The sequence below is a fragment of the Protopterus annectens genome, chromosome 3.part0, assembly GCF_019279795.1.
Source record: "Protopterus annectens isolate FY-2018-M chromosome 3.part0, PAN1.0, whole genome shotgun sequence".
Classification (NCBI taxonomy): Eukaryota; Metazoa; Chordata; order Ceratodontiformes; family Protopteridae; genus Protopterus; species Protopterus annectens.
In genome coordinates, this window is record NC_056731.1 from 241,425,812 (window position 1) to 241,447,931 (window position 22,120).

Genomic DNA, 22,120 nt, shown 5'->3' on the forward strand with positions numbered 1-22,120 from the left:
CCCCTAGATCACCTCCCGAGGACATCTCCTTCAGAGACATTATGGAGATCCTCCGCCAGAGAGGAGGTTGGTCAGCCCCCAAACCCTCTACGGATGAGTCCGTGTTTCTGGAGGCCTTTGGAGCATGCCCATCTACTTCCTGGGTCCCCCCCCCAGCCGACCCTTTGGTGTACCTCATCACCACAAGGGCATGGAAGGATCCTGACACCGTGGAGCCTATACCCAAAAGACCGGACAAAATTCTTTCCCCGCTGTCAGAAAGGCAGGCATGGTCCAAAGGAGCCCCTGTGGACACTTTGGTGGTTGCAGCTGCCACAAAGAAGGAACTGGCACAGGAGTGTTCCTCGGTCCATCCACCAGACAAGGAGTCCAGATCGTTTTGGGAAGCATATGTACTCGTCAGCGGACTTTTCTATCCGTGCGCTGAATTACTTGGCATATGTTACCTGACTGCAGCGTGATCTTATAACGGAACTAACTGAGTCGCCCCCGGAGTCTCTGTCACAGCAGGACAAGCAGTCCTTTACTGCGAAGATGACTACACTGAAATCAGTGACAAATACATCTATGCATCTCCTCTCCCATGCTACCGAGGGAGCTGCTACAGCTGCTGGTACAGGCATTGCCTTGAGGCGACATGCCTGGATCAGACTGCATCAATTTGCGGACCCCTATAAGGCGTCTTTTATTAACGCCCCTTTCGATGGATCATCCCTCTTTGGGAAGACAGTACGTGACATGCTCACCCAGAGTGAGAAGGACAGAAAACTTTGTCTGCCGTCGTAATCCGCTTCTCTAACCCCCAGAGATCCTATTCCAGGAACCAAAAGGGCAAAAGAAGATGTGGTTCCGGAAATCATAGTCTTTCCGGGACACTCAGGACTATTGGTCCCCCAGAGGCAGAGGGAGACAAGGCTGACGCCATCCCAGAGGCAGAGGGGGTCCCAGAAACTTCGGGTCTAGGGAACCCTTTTCCGAAAGGCCCGCACAGCAACCCTGAGGGTTTGCTCGACTGCTCTACTTTGGAGGCAGTCGGGGGAGGATTCTCCTTACATCCAGCGGCATGGGAGTCCATTACCGCAGACCGCTGGGTGTTAAACATTATATCCAGAGGCTATTCTATCCCTTTCATATCATCTCCCATAACTCCAGCACGCCTCCCAGATGTTCCACCCGATGACAGGGAGGCCGAAGCTTTACAGGTTTCGAAACTGTTACAAAAACGAGCCATTGAACCGGTCCCCCCAGATCAGTCCGGATCAGGCATCTACTCCAGGTTCTTTTTAGTGCCAAAAAAGACGGGGGGACCTGTCTTTCCTCAACCTGGCGGTAGAGAAACAAAAATTCTGGATGGTCACTCTACAGTCCCATTCTACCATTTCTAAGCGAATGTAACTGGATGTGCTCGTTAGACCTCCAGGACGCTTACTATCATATCAAGGTCCACAGAAACTCCAGGAGGTTTCTGCGGTTCCGGCTAGTGGCCGGTCACTTTCAATTCAGAGCCCTACCCTTTGGTCTCACCACGGCCCCCAGGGTGTTCTTCAAGGTAATGGCAGTCATAGCGGCTCACCTGAGACTTCAGGGCATTCAGGTATTCCCCTACCTAGACGACTGGCTCTTCACTGCATCCACCAAACGTCTCTTGTGCCAGGCCCTACACTACTTTCTCGGTCTGGCTCACAAGTTAGGCATCACGATTAACCTCAACACGTCCCACCTGGCTCTGGTTCAGGTCATAGACTTCCTCGGGGCACGGTTGTATACTATTCAGTCAAAGATCTTTCTCACCCCACAAAGGATAAAAAATCTGACTTCACGTGTCTCAGAGCACTCTGTAGTCACAGCAGGCGATGTTCTCAGGGTTTTGGGTTCGATGGCAGCCTCCATTTCCATTCTTCCTCTTGCACGTTTTCATATGAGAATCCTTCAGTGGAATCTAGCAGTTCAATGGTCCTGACTAGACCTCTCGATGACTTTCCAAATCCGAATCAACCGGACATGCAGAATGTCACTCCAGTGGTGGCTTCAGTCATCAGACATACTTGCGGGGCCGCAGCTTTCTAGCCCCGCCGGCCCAAGCCACTGTGACCACGGACAACTCCCAGCTCGGGTATGGGGTGCACTTCCTGGAAAGAAGAGTCCAAGGCACGTGGTCCCTACTAGAGACCAAGCTACACATCAGTGTCCTGGAGATGAGGGCAGTGCTTTTAACATTGAAAGCCTTCCATCCTGTCCTACCTCCAGGGACAGTGGCCATTCAATCAGACAACATGTCAGTAGTCTGGTATATCAACAAGCAGGGAGGGACCCGATCCTACCCTCTTTATCGCGAGGCCATGAGAGTTTGGGAGTGGGCCATATCCACCAACCGGTTTCTCATAGCAATGCATATCCTGGGACGCTTCAACATTTTAGCAGACAGTCTAAGCCGGGCAATCCTTCTGCCTTATGAGTGGTCTCTAAATCCATCGGTGGCAAAGAGAATCTTCCTCGTATGGGGTCAGCCTTGCTGCGACCTCTTTGCGTCTCCTTCCAACACGAAGTGCAGCAACTTTTCTTCGCTCTGATCTCCCCTCCAGGGGATGTCCCAAGGGGCGCTCTAGTCCATGCTTGGCATCCCGGGTTACTTTATGCTTATCCCCCATTACCTCTGATACCGAAGTTCCTTCAGAAAGCTTGCCGGTTGCAGTGCAAAGTCATTCTCATAGCTCTCTTCTGGCCTCGCCAAGTGTGGTTTCCCTTCCTATGGTCTCACCTTTTGGCTCCTCCATGGACTCTAGATCCATTCCCGGAATTACTTGCTCATCCTTCGGGCTTGCCCCTGCCCAACCTGGACAGTCTCAAACTGACGGCGTGGCTGCTCCAGTTCCCATGATCATCAGGACTCCCAGACTTTCATCCCCTGGTAAGAACATTCTGGTAGCATCTCTCAAAGCCTCCACTAGGAAACTCTACAGTAGCAAGTGGAGACGTTTTTTCCATTTGGGCCTCTCAACGCAATCAGAACCCTTTTACAGCCCCCATTCCAGTCGTTTTAGATTTTTGGCTGGTCTCTTTCAATCAGGCGCAAGTTCTTCCACCATCAAGGTTCAACTGGCTGCCATTTCTAATTTCCATGTAGGCGAAAATAAGGTTGCTCTGGCCTCTGCCAAGTTGTGTAAAGCATTCCTGAAGGGCACCTTTCCCTTGCGATCACCAGTTAGAGACAGTTCCTTCATGGGTTCTGACTTTAGTCCTTCAAGCATTGACCTCTCCGACTTTCAAACCTGCCGGTTCAGTCCCTCGGAAATTCTTGTCCTGGAAGACGGCATTCCTGGTTGCCATCACCTCAGCTAAAAGGGTTTCAGAGTTACAGGCCTTATCCTCCGTGCCCCCCTATTTAATTTTTCACAAGGACAGGGTTTTGCTGTGTACAAACCCCTCCTTCCTAAGGTGTCCTCAGCAGCCAATATTAACCAATCTATAAATTTGCCAGTCTTCTTCCCAAATTTCCAAAATAAAGGCGAATATAGACTCCATTTATTGGACATCCATAGACAGCTTAGTTTTTACCTTCATAGGACTAAACCCTACCGAATGTCGGATCAACTGTTTGTCTCATTTTCAAAACCATGTTTGGGCAAAGCAGTTTTGAAAGTGTCCTTAGCAAGGTGGATCACTCTTTGTATTGCACAAGTATACAAGGACAAAGGCTTATGTCCTCCTGGCGTACTGAAGGCTCATTCCACTAGATCAATGGCCACTTCTGCAGTTTTCTGGTCAAAAGTACCTTTAGATGATATCTGTGCGGCAGCCACGTGGGCTAATTCGCATACATTTATCTCTCATTATAAATTAGATTTGATTTCTAGAGGGAGAGCATCCTTTGGCTCTGCGGTGCTCAGAAATATCCTTCCATAAGGGCCTCCCAGGAATACTAGTAGCTGGGGACTCTGTCCCATATGTGCAGAAAGAATGAAGTTAACTACTTCAGATAAAGAAGTTATGTACTCACCATACCGTTCCATCTGAGTAGTTAGACTTCATTCTTCTGCACCTTCCCTCCCTCCCTCCATCCCCCTTACTATTCAGGTCTTATCCTGTCTGGATTGTGGGTTATGTTGCTAGTTAGTGACAGCAAACTCGATCTGGGGTTAGTCAGGAGGAAGTGATGTATTATAGGTAGGGGAGGAGCTTGGAGCTCGGAGCTGATGCTTGTAAAAGTTTTGCCGGCTCGGATCCGAATACCCATATGTGCAGAAGAATTAAGTCGTAACTACTCAGATGGAACGTTATGGTGAGTACATAACTTCTTTTTTTCTTTTATATAAATTTGTTTGTATATGTTTTAAGTGATAATTCAACAAAGGTGTTAAAAATAATAAATAATTTACTGTTAGACTTTGAGCTAGTCATTTCACCAGATAGAGGTCCTGGGCTGCACCTGAAAAGGGTAACTAGCATCCGGTGGGCTGCCCCAGAGTATTAAAAAATGCACTGCGCAGAGTCTTTGAATTCCTGCACCCTACACATAGTTGCTAATTATTGCTTCCATATGTGTTATTTGACTGATTAGTCACGTCTGTTGTAGCTTATTGGCGTGCCAGATGTACTTTCAATTAATGTATTTCAAGGGAAGAGAAATTTACTCATTTAAATTTAATTTGCTGATGTTAAGTCTGACTTCCGGTGAGAGCTTTTTGTTTTGTTTATTAAATGGCTATCAGTGGTTTTGCTGTAAAATTTTAAATAAAAGATTTAAATTGAATTCAAGTCCCTGTGATCATTGTAAAATAAATAAGAAAATAATTTACAGTGACAGGTTTGACCATTGTTTTGTGGTAATTGGGAAGAACCAAATAGTGGGATATTGCTGTGGTTTGGGGAGCCCTATTGCATTACTCTGCTGTCATTTGTACAGGATCCAGCTCGCCGTTGGGGTGTTAGCATTTAATTCCTACAGCATACTTGTGGGGGAGTCGTAATGTCAAAGGCTTCTCCTTAGCTTTTTTCAGGTAGTTTAAATATTTTCCACATAACTGTAGGAGTGCACTGTGACAGTGGTTGAGTAAGTGGCATACATTTTAAACCAGGAATGTAAGAAGACATCTGCACTTGAAATTGTGTCAGTACTGACTCTCATGAAGCCCTAACTAAAGCCAGGTGATCAGAGTTCGAATAACAGCTCAGACAACTGATAGACGGATGGGGAAGATGGACATTCCAGTCCTAGAGGGAAGGGATGTCTTGGGCAACATTCAGTGAGCCCTGGTGGAGGCCATAGCCTAAGGATTTGTCACTGGGCTTGGGTTAGGGGGGACCAGAGTAAGATGTGGCTGCCCTGTGGTTGGGGAATGGTACATATTCTTGAAATAATCCTCTCATTGACCAGCCCAGCCTACATTCAGCATGGTGTTGGTATATAGGTGTGTGAAAGTTAGGCCAGAAAATCCTGACATTTGTAAGGATTGACTGCCTCTCCACCAGCCCATAGGATGACTTGTCCAGCATGGACCTAGTTCCTTACACCTGCATGAGGTAATGGGGCAACTTATGAGCAAGACTTCTTCCTAATCAGAGTCTCTTCCAGGATAGGGAACACTGGGGATACCGCAAGGGGTGGAGTTTAAGGGAGAGAGGCAATTGGGTTGGCGCAGGTGGCTTGATGGTCAGCTAGTTTTGGAGAAAAAATGTCATTGCTATCCTGTGAATGAGATATTAGGCTGAGATTCCATCTGCCTATTTTTGTGTCAGTTAAGGAAGATGGAAAAGCTCTTGTTTCACTTCATAAAGAACTGGTTGTGGGAACAAAAGCATTTAATTAAAAATTCTGTGCACACTTGCATTGTATTATTGCTTTTTTTCTTTACATACAGCATTCTTAGCATTTTTGCAGTCTTTCATTTGTTTATTACTTGCATATTTTTATTTAGTAACCAGATAAGTAGACTTAATCCAGAACATAGACTGTTTTCATTCACAGCTTTTGAAAAGCCAAAAAAAAAAAAACATTAAGGGTATACTGCATAAAACAGAACTGCATACATTATTTTCATTCACAACTTTGAGAAAATACAAAAAAACAAATAGCTTAAAGAAAAACATTAAGGGTATACTGCATAAAACAGAACTGCATGCATTATTTTTCATTCACAACTTTGGGAAAATACAAAAAAAAATCAAATAGCTATGTAGCAAACTGTCTGGCTTACAGAACTGATTCATCTGTACAAGCCAGATGCACTAAATTTTAGTCATGGCAATGTAGTAAAGCTTGTTGGGTATTTCCCCTGGGTATGGTTATGTTAATTTATGGTGGATCACACGCAGGAAGTCACACAATGCCTCCTTCATTCTGTACCTTACCAGGCAAGTGCAATAACTGGACCTTCCTCAGAGGTTCCTCACCAAAAAATATATGGTTTAGGAAACATGTCCAGTGTGGAGTGCCTCAAGGACTTGTCTTGTATGTTGTCTCCTACAGACTGCTAAGGGAGTAATCTATGCCTGTCCTTTAGAGCAGTCTTTGAACTAGCTGTTATGGCGCTGTTGCACATCTAAAAAGCAAATAGCATCAGGAACACTTGATCTAAGTCTCATCTGCAACATAAGTAAGACATGTTGAAGGGACAGGTATGTGTATCTGAAAGTAAATTTACCCCAAGTATGCCAGCTATCTTCATGTTAGAAAAGGGAAGCATGTAAATGCCCAACCATTCGTACCAAAGTTTTATACCCCCTAGAAAATGTGTAGTATCATAACCTGTCTAGTACAATTGAGAAGCATGGCTAGGCTTAAAAAGGTCATTTAGGGTCATTTGCCTAGTCACCCGTGAACCTTAGTGTTAGTGGGAACTTCCACTCTCTTCCCTAGATGCTTATTTTTCTGTTATAGCTCTAGGTTATGATTGTTAAAAAGATACAAACGGAGGAGATATAAGTTGTGTGAGGTATTCATTAGTGTTGGTGGGAACTTCACTCACTTTCCTAGATGCTTATTTTTCTGTTGTCGCACAAGGTTATGATTGTTAAAAAGATACAAACGGGAGAGATATAAGTTATGTGAGGTATTCATTTAAAAAAGAAAATTGATTTCATTCACTTATTTTTTGTTATTGCCTTTATCCCCTCTTCCTCCTATTTTTACTTAGTCTCCTCTTTTTTCTGTTGGTTTGACCTGGTGTTGTATTTTAGATGATCATGAGTTTCTGTAATATGAGGTAAAGTGTTGTCCATTTTGAAAAAAGAAAAAAAAAGTGAAATTTTGACTAGTACCTGTCCTTTTGAGTAAAGTATGGCGTGTATTATTTTTATTCTGACATGTTGTATGCATTCATATTTTTTTCTTGGTGAGGAAGGCAGGCAACGTCTCAGTATCCTGCTGGATTTTGCCAGAGGTGTTAGAGACAGACTTTAACACAAATGATGATATTAAGGATGTGGAGACTGGGAATGAGGGTCCAGATGATTTAAGTCGCATACCAGGGATATGTGAAATGATTTTTTAGGAGCCGTGGTTCCAAAAACAGAGTGTTTGCCCCTTTCATGCCTGCAGTGTATAGATTGCTGCCACCTAATGACCAAGTACTATCATTGCAATCATGTTAGAGATTACTACAAATTTAATTTCTGGACACAGTGGGCTAGTTGACTCCTTAAAGGACATTATCTGTAGGATGTGAATACTAAAAAAGACAGGAATGAAGTCCATTGTTTAATGTTGTTGTGGTTACCTCACATAGCTGCACTCTGTTGTACTTGCAGTCTCACTCACAAACATCCCTGCGTGGGGTCTGTGAGTACTAGTGGCAGGTATGGTTTTACAGTTATTGGACAAAGTTTCTCCAGGTAGATTGAAAGCCTCTTATTCTTTTGTAAGCAGAATACTATTAAGTTCTTGACCATTGCAGTGCTAGTACCTTCCACCTACATATAGTGGCTATCTGTTGTATGCATTTTCAAGAATGTGTTGGCGGTGACGTTCTTTAAAGTTTTAGTCACCATTTCAGGCATCCCATGCAGTTTGAGAGTGGACCTCAAGTTATCCCGCCTTAAGTGTCACATTCTGTCTTAGAGTTCGTATGCTCCCTTTTGAGTGTTTTTGAGTGAGAATTGCAGTTCTACTCAGTTGTTCCACCCAGTGCAAAATCAACTGTTTTCACAGGTACATGAGTACATAAAATCGCAACTGTGCAGAGGACAGTCTGCACTGATTGTATTATTCCCTCTTACCATCTTCATAGTTTGAAATGTTCCACCTGTACCCTCTTTGAGTTGTGGAAACAAACTGAGGACCACTGGGATATAAGCACCCCTTAACCTCTGCCCAGGGATGGGACTCATTGTACAGCTCATTATGAAGGGCTGTGAGACCGGGTACAAGAGTGATATGCCAAAGTGTTCACTCCGTGCAAGTCCTTTCAAATATAATTCTGATATGGTGAACACTTTCATATCTTACTGATATGCAGGAAGTTTTGCCATGATACTGCTGACTTAAAGTGGTGAGTAGTGTAGGTGGTTATAGGATCTGCACTGAGATGTGATGCAGCTGTACTGTAGAGACATAGTTATTACCTGTTGAGTAACATTTGTGTTTGTAACAGGCATCTCCGCGTGTTTCTGTTGAGGACTACTTGGTAGAAAGCTTGGAAGAGAAGCTGAATCATGAAGACCCTACTCCTGAAGTCTTTGATGATGTTCAGAGAAAGGTAAAAGCCTGCTTTCTCATTTTACCACTGCTGCATTACATGTGTCGTGAGTATTTTACTTCCTTGTTTTTTTTGAAGAATGTTCATAATGTAGCTTAGAAAAAGATAGTTCCTTTATCAGATTTGGATTAGCTAATGATATATTGGTGGATACCTGTTAAAGATTATCCTGACAACTAAAAATGTGTAAGACTGGGATATTTGAGCATTGGAACTGATCATTTTGCATATCACAATTGCTTCACTTAAAACCTATAAATGTTTCCTACAAAAATAAAAGCACCTTAAAAAGATCAAGTAAATTAAACAAGTAGTATATTTCAGGGCTTGCCTGCAGACTCCAGTCAGCTCCAGTGTTTGCAGCTTTTATGATTAGCCTGCCCCCTGCCTCCTCACCAGTTCTTTCCTGCACTGCCATTGCTAAAGCCATAGTATTTTTCCAGGTCATTTTTCCGTATGACTGCAAGCCATCAAACCATCTTCCCCATCCATAGTTGTGCTGAGCCATGCAGCTCTCTTTAGTGTGCTGACAGTTCCACTCCATGTCACCATGCATGTATGTGTCCATTGCTTTCAGTGTACTACCATATTTCCCCCAACACCCCCATCCCACCCCTACATATCTGAAGAGCAGGTCCTCAAAGCCTTGTGTAAGGCAAAAAAACAGCCTCTGTGGGACCAGACGGCATCCCATGCTGGTTTATAAACCGGCTAAAACATGAACTAGCATCACCACTAAGTATCCTTTCCAGTCATAGCCTAATCACAGGCTTTGTTCTTGTGGAATGAAGAACAGCAACAGTTATTCCCCTCCACAAAGGTGGCCTAGCAACAGACATGGGGAATTCCAGACCCATAAGCCTGACCAGCCTCATTTGTAAGGCCATGGAATGTATCATTATGGACCTCCTAAATAAAGATATAGGTGACCTTCAAACCCTGAATCCTACCCAATTTGGCTTCATGAAGGGCAGTTCTGGTGGATTTCTTTGAAAATGTGACCAAGGCCATTGATGAGGGCATATCTGTGCACACAGCATACCTTGGACCTGGTAAAGGCTTTCGACACAATCCCACATTCAGGCATTACCGATAAAATTAGCAAATTGATTTTAAACCTTTTAATTGTAAGATGGGTTGCCATCTGGCTCACAAACTGGACACACTATCAAAGTGGGTGACTCCACATCATCCAGCAGACCCATTACCAAGGGGATGCCACGGGGGTCAGTGCTGGGCCTTCTACTGTTTGGTATATACTTCTCAGAAGTTCAGGTCAAAACTAAGGGGTTTTGGCTGACCAAGCTTTCAGACGACTGCAAACTAGGTGCAATCATTGAATCCTCAAATGCTGTCAGTATGCTTCAGGAGGGTCTCACTCAGACCAGCGACTGGTATATTAATCACTGTCTGAAACTGAATGGAAATAATGCATCATTATTCCCTTCTGCACAATGTCCCCTCACACTATCAAATTAACAACAATGTCCTAAGTACCCATGAAGTGGTAAGGGACCTGGGATCATAAGTTGACTGCAACCTTAACTTTGACCACTATGTGTCCACTGTAGTAAGGAAAGGTTTTTCTGTAGCACACTTCATTAGTAAAGACATTTCCTCAAAAGCAAAAGAAGTTATAACCCCTACTTACTCGCCACTTATCTGGCCCATAATTGAGTATAATGCCCCATTTGGAATGTACCATACTAAGGACCTACAGCAATTTGAGAGACCTCAGAGGTGTCTAACAAAGAAGAGCAAGGGGCTCTAGCATGTGCCTTACACAGGCCGACTAAAGTTCTGTCACTGTACTCTGTATTGTATAGACTTCTTAGAGGAGACTTATGCCTGGCCTACAGAGCAATCCAAGACACAAACCTAATTAACTTGCTGCATATCCATAAATCAAACGGGACTAGGGCTACCCGTTACAATAACCTAAATATGGCCTGCGACTTAAATAGGACATGTTGGAGGGACAGATTTATCTTTCAGTGACTGCCACATCTTTGGAACAGGCTGCCAATTCATGTGGAGCAGAGCATCTCTATGACAGTGTTCAAGAGGAACTTTGACTAGTGGATGGAACACCATAAATTCTTACCAGAGGTAGAGCCTACAACCTTCCTGGACATGGGTAATCATCACTAAATGCAATCTTGGGTATTGATTAGCATTTATGGTATTACACTGGGATGAATTGGCTTGGTTTAAGGTGACCTCCGGGTCGATAGCTTAGTAATCCCCTATGATCCTATGAACAATAGGATGCCTAGTTTTTTATGCATTTGTACTCCCAGGTCCTTATGGATGTGGTGTGCATGCTGCTGAAGAAATGCCTTCACTTCATATAGGCACTGGCTTACATCTGTAATGCACATGAACTGTTTGTTGTGTCCTGGCTAACACCATGAGCCCCGCATACTGCTGCATTATTCCCCCGCCTCCAGTTAGGTACTGATTGCAGCAGTGTGTTGGATGACAGGCCTTTCCCTCTTCTCTGTAGAGATGTGTAAGTTGTTATCACCTGCTCACTCACTTTCATCTCCTGCCTGATCGTTCTTCCACTGCCCGAGATGCTAGTTGAACCTGAGACAGCTGGGATGTTGAAGTCAAGACTGTGTTTATCATGATGCTGGTTAAAGAAATAGGTTTTTGAACCGGGAACTTGGAATATCTCAAAGATTTTTTTTCATACTTTCATAGACTTTCAGACCTGGGATGAGTATACAGATGCCGATCTACTCCTCAAGGTTTGCCTATGTTGGTATAGCTTAAAACAATCTGTGTTTTGTATCTTACTTACGTTCTTTATTTCTAATTTGCATACTATTAATAATTACATTCTTTGTTACGTTCAGTTCGAGTATTACCTCTTTGTACTACTCTTATGCTTTTACTTCTATTTGTATGACTTCTGCACATTATAAGGTCTGTTCTTATTACCTATTTATTAATTCATATTAACTTTTGTTAACTCTTATATAAGCTGTTTACTGTGTACATGCATTTAATCACGGTGTTTGCATAATGATGTCCTTCACTGTCACTGTTGCAGTATTCTTAACCTTGGGAATCTCCTGGAAAGGCTAGCCCAACATCTGGCCAGTATACCAATGCCTTTTGATCTTGTATGTGTCTAACATCACACGTGTGCTCCCCGCGCAGAACATGAGGCATAAAGATGACATATGGATGCAGGTACCCAAAACAACTTTGCTGCCATTCCAAACACCATCATCTCTTGTCAGTCTGAATGCCGTTTGCTGTGCTGAATACCTAGCAGTCAGATAAGTGCCCTGTTGGGGTCTTTTTTCTTTTTACTGTTGGTCTTTTCCTTTGGTTATCTGGACTTCATGTCATACAAGAAGAGAAAATGTCAGTGTGGGAGGCAGATTCTCCATAAGGATCATCATGAACAGTGTCTTTCTTGTAGCCAGTTGTCTTCCCTGGCCTTCTATCCTGAGAAGCAGAGGCTTAAACAGGTAGTTCAGAATTGATTAACCTCAAGGTACTCCCATTAAGCAAGAAGAAAGCCAAGAAATCTTGGCCAGATTCTTTAGATGGTCAGCCTTCGCCAGATGTCTCTCTTAGAAGTGAGTGATAGCTCTGTAGGCCATCTGGTGTCAACTTCATATTCCTGTGATGTGACCCAGTCAAAGGCCAGCATGGATCCTTCTTTTCACACATCCTCTGAAGATTTCCAGACAGCTGCTCTGGACATCGAGGGGGAACCTCAGTTTATCTGTGGGCCCTAGAGGAATTCTGCAGATTCTGGTCAGGGAAGAGGTTCCAGGTACTCTTATTGAATCCTGTCAGGGTTCGGAACTTCCAGTGTTTGTTAGGGCGGACATTGCTACTAGGAAAAGAGAGAAGACTTAACATTCTTCTGTACATCCCAAGGACCCTCAAAGGGAATGGCGGAGTTAGGCAACACCTAATTAATGCCTGAATGGTCCTGAAACCTCCCCAAGGGTTTTCTGTGCCTACCCCCCCTTTGGACTTCCACTCCTTCCAAATAGCCTAGGGAACCTGATTCTTTGGATGAGGATTTGGAGTCTGATGATGGGTTATTGTCTTACCCTTCCCAGATGCCTTCATCTTTGGCTTATGCCTCTGATGAAGAGGAGTCCTTTATCCCAGAGTTGATGAAATACTGTGTGAGATTCTCCTTAGGCATCTAATATCCAGAAAAAGGTATTACGAGTTGCTTCATTTGGACACTCCTAAACTTTGCAGAGTACCTCCTGTGTTGGCTGCATTGTTGCACACCTTTATAGCTGCTTCTAAGACTCCTAATTCTCTGCCCTCTGCTTCAAAGAAACCTGACAGGTTCTGTAAGGATCCTGAGGATTGTCAGTTTCTTTTTACATGTTCTGCTGTTCCTGCTGTGCTGTAAATCTCCTCTTACAAGCCTTCTAAGCTTTTTCCCTCTACCAAGCTTCTGCCTTTGGATAAGGATAGTAGGGCCATGGACAGAATTGGAAAGGAAGTCTGTACTGCTTCCAGTTTGGCCTTTAGGGCCATCAATTAACAGATCACACACATGATCAGAAATGCTCTGGCCTTCATTGCCCAGGCTTGTCAATTTGTGTCTGACCTCCCTGGTTCTAGAACAGAATTTAACTCTATATGTTTTGGGATTTACCTCTGAGGTGGCTCATCACTCTGTCAAGTGCAGCTGTGAAGCTGCTGATGCCTCTTCCAGAGATGCTGCCTTTGGGTCTGTAATGAGGCATTACTCTTGGCATTGCCTGCAGTCATTACCTAAAGACATTAAGGCCAAGTTGCTGGATGCTGCTTTGGATAATAAAATGGATAATAAACATCTGTTCGGACTACTGCTGCTGTATTTAAGTCTCTTCAACAAAAAGATAAAGCTTTGTAGGGCAAAAGCTTATTTTTGTATCTCCTATGCCTAAGTTCCAGAGGAAGTCTCCTACTAGGTCTGCTTTTGTTCACAGGCAACCTTGTCAGGTGACTAACAGGAAGGGTGGTAGATGAACTTCTTCTAAGTCTTCTCAGACTCCTGTGTCTCAGAAGCCTCCTTTATCTGACCAGCCTGCTTCTCTTTGGCACTTTGCTCCCCTACCCTTGACCAGGTTCTCTTGTCCCTTTGGCTCTCAGTTTGTCTTCCAAACTGGCAACTCATCAACTAAGATTTTTGGGTTCTGTCCATCACCCATCAGGGTTACTTGATGGTGTGGAAGTCCCTCCATCCTTTTTCAGGGATTCATCAGCCTCCTTGAGAGAAGCTTCCTCATTTCTCAGGGGTTCTTGGGTCCCTGGTGGACCAGGGAACCATTCAGCCTGTCCCTCCTTCCTAGGTAGAAGGAGGAATTTAGTCCAGAATGTTCCTAGTTCCTCAAAAGGAGGGCTCTTGTATGCCTAGTCTGGATTTCTGCTTGCTCAACACCTTTCTCAAAGTTCCTGCTTTTCAGATGTTTTCTCTTCAAACTCTGTTTCATCAGTTGCTGCCCAAGCTTTTCTGATGTTCTTAGATCTGAAGGATACTTAACTTCATATTCCTATTCACCCTCTACATTTCTGTTTTTTTCTCTCATTTTCAGTTCTCTGCTTTGCCCTTTGGCCTCTCTACTGAAGGTGTTCACAAAATGCCCAGCTCCTGTGATTGCCCTTTGCAGGCTCCAAGGTATTCATATTTTTTTCTTATTTAGATGACCTGTTGAGTCGGTACTTTCTCCCAGTTCTGTTTTAGAAAATCTAGAGTTCAACACATCTCCCCTTCAAAGCCTGGGGTTTACTATCAACTTCCAAAAGTCTGTCCTGAATCCCTCTCGGGATCATTTGTATCTGGGCTGCAGGATTCAGACAGTGCCAATGCTGGCCTCTCTTCCTCATCGAAAGGTTTTATCCCTGACATCCTTCTTTCAGTCTCCTCTTCCTCTGCTTGTCATTCCAGCCAGAGAATTTCTTCGAGCCCTGGGATTCATGTTCTCTTCTGTTCCAGTGCTCCCTCTTGCCAGACTGCTTATGCAGAAGCTTCAGTGGTACCTCAAGGCAGTGTGGCTTCAGCATTGCCATCCTCTGGATTTCAGCGTGCATCTCCTTACTTGTCTCACTGAATTCAAGTGGTGGATTCAGCAACTTACCCTCAACCTAGATCTGCCCTTTCTGCCCCCAGTTCCTTCTCAAGAACTGTTCACTGATGCCTCAGACATGGGGTGGGGGGCTTCTTTTGGTCACCTGGAAGTTAAAGATCTCTGGCCCCTCATCGGAAGTCAGACCATGTCAACATCAGAGACACAAGAGCTCTGATTCTGGCCCTTCAGGCTTTTCACCCCATGCTCTCTCCAGACCAGCTGAAGGTTTACACAGACAATACCACAGTGATGTGGTATGTCAACAAGTAGATGGGCACAATCTTATCTTTGCAAGCTGGATCTTCAGGCTCGGGATCTAGCTATCCATTGTCAGCAAACTCTTTAGGTGGTGTATATTCCTTCAGAACACAGTCTAGTGGCAGACTTCCTGAGCAGATCCAAAACAAAGGCTAATTAATGGGTGCTTCACAGAGATGTGTTCCTGGACATCATCCATTGGTGAGAGATTCCTCAGGTAGATATTTTAGCCTCTGAACAGGCAGATCCCTCTCTTTTTGTTTTTTTCTCCAGAGTGCCATACCATCTGGCATGGAAGATAGATGCCCTTTCTGTTGGAAGAGGATCTTTTTCTGTGCCTTCCCTCTCCTTCTTCTTCTGCCTAGAGTCCTGGAGAAGATTCAGCTTGACTCTCCAGAAAGATTGCTAGCTACTTCTTTTTGGCTAAGACAGCACTGGTTCCCCCTCTTAGTGCATATGGCCAGGAGTAATCACCTAAAGTTACCTCACTGATTGTATCTTCTCACTTAAGACAAGGGGTCACTCATCTATTTTTCTTTTGTCCATTCTTCAACAGACACTGTGGATGATAGGGTTTTGATCCCTTTTAAGCACCTTTTTTCTGAGGACATGCTCAAGGTTTTATAGGAGGCAGGAAAACCTTCAACCTGAAAGTCTTGTGTCCAAATGGAAAAGATTTTGGTCTGATGCCATGCTCATAGCCAGGACCTTCTGTTCCTCTCCTATTTCTGTAAAGGCCCATTTGTCAGCTGTTTTAGCCCTTGAATCCTCCTTTGGCTCCTTGTTTTGAGGTCAAACAGTTTCATAAAGGTGCTCTGCATATTAAGCCCCCAAGGAAGCGTATTCCTCCTCCTTGGGACTTTAATTTTGTTTGGAAGGATTGAACCAGGTTCCTTTTGAACCTGCAGTTTCAGCTTCTTCCAGCAATAGACCTGGAAAATTGTCTTGTTGCTTGCTCTTACTCTGCTCAGAGGGTTTCTGACCTTCAGGCCCTTAGGGCCATTATTTCTTTTTTGTTTTTTCACAGAGACAAGGTGTCTCATCACACTAATCCTTTTATTCCCAGGGTTGTTAATAAGTTGTCCTTGAATCAAAAGTACAACCCCCTTTCTTTTTTCCTTCTCCATATTTTGCTAGTGAGAGAGTCTTGCATACCTTGGATTTCCACAGACAGCTCAGGTATTATTTGGATAAAATTAAGACCATTCATGACTCTGACCAGCTTTTATTTCCTTTCACCCCAGGACTTTGGGTTTGGCTGTTTTAAAACAAAGCATCTCCCACTATATATCTAAGGCCATTTCCTTGAGTTATTCTTTTCATGGCAAGTGTCTGTCTACTTCGTTTAGAGCTTGTTCCACTAGGGCTGTTGCTGCTTCTGGTGCTTTCTTCAAGAGTTTGGATACCAATTCCATCCTTGAAGGTGCACTGGTCCTCAGTGCATACCTTTACTAAACATTATAAATTGGATTTGGTTTCTAGTGCCAGAGCAGGTTTTGCCAGGGCCATACTATGCATTTTTTGAGAGCTGTTACCAGCCTTCCACATCCCACTCTTTTCTTGAGCTTTTGTACTCTCTAAGGTTAATACTTCAACAGTGCTAAAGAAGGACATAGTTCAGTTGTGTAATATCTTAACATAACAGTAAATGTTCTTCTCTTCACTGTTGCAGTATTCCTTCCAAACTGCCACCCCCCCTTTTTTTCTTTAGTTACCCTCCTGGCCAAGGGTCCCGCCCTTTTCCATCAGTTTTCTCCACTTGGATGTGCTTTGTCTTTTTTTGTCCTATGGATACTGTTCTCTACTGGGCCAGTTCAGTTCTGGGTATGTGCGTCTGTATGCCACCTTTATGCTGTACAGTTCAAATGAGCTCTAAAGGCTTTGGTATACTGACTGGACATTGTTGGGCTATCCTTAGCAGGAGATCTCTACTGCAACAGTGTAGAAAAAGACATCTACTGTTATGGTATGATTTAATACAACTGTATTTACTGCTTTGTACAGTCGTGGAGCTTTTCTCCCAAGGACTCTGCTGAAAGTGGGCTTTTGCTCAGTCTGACTATCCAAGTTAAGAAATAAAGTTAGTGTATTGCTCTTTTTATACATGCAACAAAAGATTATTCCAGAGATGGAAAAGCATTAAATAATAATCCTGTTCCTCCATAGTGTCTTATTTGTTTATGGAAATTTCAAGTCTTTAGTTCAAGTGATTGTGAAGGCATAGGAAGTTATGGGTGAGTTTTGTGAATAGTACAATATTTTTCAAGTCCTATTTGTTGAAATAAATGTTAAAAGACCAAATGCACATGTTGAAGTAGAAGGCAAATAATTGTAAGGGGTCATATCTAAACAATCCTGTCTTGGTTTGTGATTTGTTGTGGAGTTGACTGGTAAGAGCAGTTTTATTTGAATTTATATTGCATTTGCTATCACTATTTTTAACTATTTGTAGGTTGGAAGAGACTGCTTGTTAACAAGCTTTACTTTGATTCATATTTTGTTGTTTTACCTGTAGATTCACTGCTGGTTGTTTGAAGGATAGGTTTTAGACAGGCAAGCTCTAGCCACCCCAAGGGGCCTAGACAGCTGTAAATTTACACAGACTGCAGAGAGGAAAATTCTGAGCATATCTAAACAAATCATGTGTTGGTTTGTGATTTGTTGTGGAGTTGACTGTTAAGAGCAGTTTTATTTATTTTTACTGTTAAAAGGAGTTACGACTGTGAGATACAGTGAGCAGAAGCTACTGCATGTAAAGAAATTACAACTTCTGTCTGGCTGGTAGAATTTGTATGGTCAGAACAACTTTATTGTATTTTATTATTTAGTTGGATATTGCAGGTATAATTTTTGTCATAGAAGTTGATTTAAGTTTCTTTGAATTCTTTGATACTGACTTTGTGTAATTTTTTTCCTTTGCGATATTTTATTCATTTAAAGCTGAATATGGATTCCTTAAATGAATATGCATGCAATTAACGATTTGCTAATGCACAAGTATCTTGTACAGTGTAATAAATGCTATGCATATTTCAAGGTAACAGCTGATAACACTGGTGATCTTTGTTCCTTGTGTCAAAAGTTGGATGATTTGCTTACCATTGTTAGAAACAAATCTCAACTTAATGTTGATTGCACATGTGCAATTGGCATGGCTTGGAGAACTGTTGTATCATATATTAATGACTGGACTGATGAACTAAATAATGTTAGGCATAGAACAAATAGAACAAATTTAGGAAATGATGCATCTATTGTCTGCAAAAATCATTCAACCCCTATGAAACATGATGATGCCCCTGAGAACTATGGAATTGTGGATGCAAATACTCAGCAATCTGAGGATCCAGTTTGTTTAGAAGGAAACAAAAAAGAAAGAAAGGAAGAAGTTCTCAACAAATAAGGAAGAAAAACTGATTAATGACTGTAAAGGAAAGAGAATACGTAGTAAAAAGGATTCTGCTTTTTTATGTAACACACTGGTGACAGGGAATGAAGATATCCATCTATCAGAAAACCCTCAGTCTACAGAAAAATGCTTCACCTTTCCAATGGAAAAAGTAGAAAAAAGAGGCAAGGGGCAGGTGAAAAGGAAGAAATCAAAACTGAACGCGGAAGGATTGAAGAACATTACTGTAAGAAAAAAGAAGAGAAAGAGATGTTGACTACATGGCTCAAGCTGTGGATTTACAATACCAGCTGGATGAGAGTTTAATACACAGTGAAAACAGTGGAATTAATAAGACTAATAGTGATGAAGATCTATCCTTCATAACAATTGCTAGAGCAGAAATGACTGTATTAGAAGTTGAAGATTCTTCAGAGGTGGTCAGCAAATATATTCTTATAATTGGAGATTCAGTTATTAGAGGAACTGATACTTATATTTGCAGAGATGGTAATGAACATTGAGTAGTGTTATGCTTGCCAGGAGCAAAATTAGAAAATGTGAAACAAGCCTTGGAATGCCTTAATGTAAGGAAGTATGGATCTGTTTTTTTTCATGTTAGGGCGGTGCAGTGGTGCAGCAGTTAATGCTGTCGCCTCACAGCAAGAGGTTCTCTGGTTCGATTCTCGGCCGGGGTGCCTTCTGTGTGGAGTTTGCATGTTCTTCCTGCGTTCATGTGGGTTTCCTCAGAGTACTCCGATTTCCTCCCACATTCTAAAGACATGCGTCTGGAGCATTTCTCCCCGGGCCTTGGCTGAAAACAGGATCTGTGGAATCTAGTCGGACTTTCCCGATAAACAAATGTTAAATAAATAAAATAAAAATAAAAAATGTTGGTACAAATTATGTCACCAACAAAGATTCTCTGACTGTTAGTCGGGAACTGAGCCCTCCTAGATAGTATAGCTTGTACTGGTGTTTGGACATATTTTTTCACAAATCACCTATAGAAAGGATAGTCAGGTCACTGTGAATGAAAACATTTTGTGGATAAACAAGTTACATGGAAAAAATGTCCTGTTTTAAAAAATGGAAATGTGTAGAGCATCCAAGCCTTCTTTTGGGCGCACATGTGTTCAGACAGGATGGTGTGCATTTGTCTAGATCAGGGAAGAGAGTTTTTGCAGCAGATATTTTGCAATATTTGACAAACACTAGCCAGGATTTTTGCCAGGTCAAAAATATAACAGTTCACAGATAGCAACATTTGATGCATCTCTGATGGTTGTTAATGCTAGAAGCATTAATAATAGTTTTTTATTAGAAAATTTGCTACATTCCCACAAGATTGATGTTGTTATAGTTTGTGAAACATGGTTCTGTTCTGTCAGGGTATAAATGTTTTTACTGTAACAGACAGTCTAACAAAAAAGCAGGTGGAGGTGTTATGATAGGGATTAAAGATAGCTATAAGACTTGTGATTATTACATGTTCAATGATAACACCAATACTATAGACTGCGTAGCTGTGATAATAGACAACCCTGGAACACACAACAATTGGAGTGTATAGACCACCAAAGTCAAGTGCAAATGACCTAGAGGAATTCATACATTTCTTACGTGAAACAGAGGAGGGGAGAATAATATTAGCTGGGGACTTAAATTTACCAGAAACAGATTGGAATAATATTGATTCAACAACGTTAGTAAAGAAATGGTTCACAGAGTATACACAGGAACAACAAATGCTTCAGATTGTAAAACAAACTACCAGGGGATGGAATATACTAGATATTGTTTGTATTCCCAAAGAAATTACTGTAACTTCAAGTTAAGTTTTACCACCATTGATGTGCTGTGATCTTGGGGTTATTAAGGTTAATTTGTTGCTAGATAATTCTGCCAAACTGAAATCTAAGCCAATGCACAGAAAGTTAATTACAGATTATAGGGAAGCAATACAGTTACTATATAAAACTAACTGGAGTGAGGTGTTCAGCGGAAAATCTGCAGATGGAGTGTGGAACGTTTTAAAAGAGAAATTGAGTGCAGAAAGTCAATAAAATGTTTAACATCAGGATCGAGGCACGCAACATCAGGGGGTATATTTCCATAAGAAAAAGATACCTGATTAAGGTGAGAGACAAAAAATATAAGCAATGGAAGAGAGGTCAAACTACAACTTTCAAAACTGAAATAAACAAGCTGGACAAACAGATTAAGCATAATGTTAGATAAGATCAAGAAAAATGTGAAGAAAATTTATGTAAAGATATTGAGCATAATAGGAAGTCTTTTTATAGATACATAAGATGTGGAAGGAGTAAAGATACACAAATTGATAAACTGCATGCAGATTCTAAAATTTATTCTCATACACAACAGATTATAGATATATTTACAAAATCTTATGCAAAACAGTTTGGCTGCACAAAAGAGGTGGTAAGTTGTCCTAGTGACATCCAGGTAACCCCAGATACTGGAATCAAATTAGATTATATTGAAAAAGAACTGTGCAAACTGGATCCAAACAAAGCACGGGGAGGAGACAGAATAAGTAACAATGACCTGAGAACACTTCAGCAAGAATTTATACTACCATTATATCTGTTATTCACTGTGTCTTATAAATATGGGGATATTCCTCAAGATTGGAGACATGCACTTATTAAACCTGAAGCAAAGGAAAGGGGGAGTAGGACTAACCCAGAAGCATATAGACCCTTAAGTCTACTTTCATGTTGTGGAAAAATAATGGAGAAGGTAATACTGGATAAGTTATTGTCAGAACTGGATAGGGTGGGACTTGAAACCATATATCAGCATGCATATTTTGAAAATAGATCTATTACCACCTGTAACATGATGTTCTATAACAATATAATAACAGCTATGGATGAAAAATTGTGCTGTGATGTAATTTATATAGATTTAACTTCAGCATTTGACAGGGTCATATACATAACACTGATCAATAAGTTAGTATAACTAGGTATTGATGTACTGTTGATAAGATGGATAGCTGCATGGCTTACAAATAGGACATAGCAAGTGTCCCACACCCACTGGTCAGGTGAAATCCTTGGTTACAGTCAGTGTCCCACAGGGCTCTGTACTAGGCCCTTACTTGTTTAGATTGTATCTTTCAGACCTAACACTTTCATCTGAGGTGTTTTACAGTCTATATGCAGATGACCTCAAACTGGGTAAACTGATTACATGCGTTTACAGATAAGGCATGTCTGCAAAATAATTTGACTAAATTGACCATTTGGGCACAGGAGAATAATATGTTGATAAATACATCAACAATTAAGCATATGAGATTTGGGAGACATAAACTGAAAGGTGACTAATAGCATGCAATGATTGAAACTATAGACTAATTAAAGGACCTGGGTACATGGGTAGATTCAGCTATGAGTTTTTCTAATCATATCAACCAATTGGCTAATGATAGTTCTAGAGCTATAAGTTGTATAAAAAGATTTATAAAGTCTAGGAAATACAACAACATAATGAAGTTGTTGTTTGTTACATTAGAGCCAAACTTGAGTATGGAATAACAATATGGAAACCCTACAGGAAAACAAGCATGAATAAACTGGAAAGAGTACAGCGGAACTATACCAAGGGCATCCATGGATGTGAAAATCTAAGTTATTATGAAAGAC

General features: G+C 41.9%; 1 protein-coding gene across 1 annotated transcript in view; it reads left to right on the forward strand.

Moving 5' to 3' along the window:
- The window catches only part of SNX13 (sorting nexin 13), a 1,298,295-nt gene that overhangs the window by 394,717 nt on the left and 881,458 nt on the right, over window positions 1-22,120 (forward strand). The window contains 1 exon segment of the mRNA XM_044065560.1: window positions 8,589-8,693. Within this exon segment, the coding sequence (XP_043921495.1) occupies window positions 8,589-8,693 (105 nt within the window).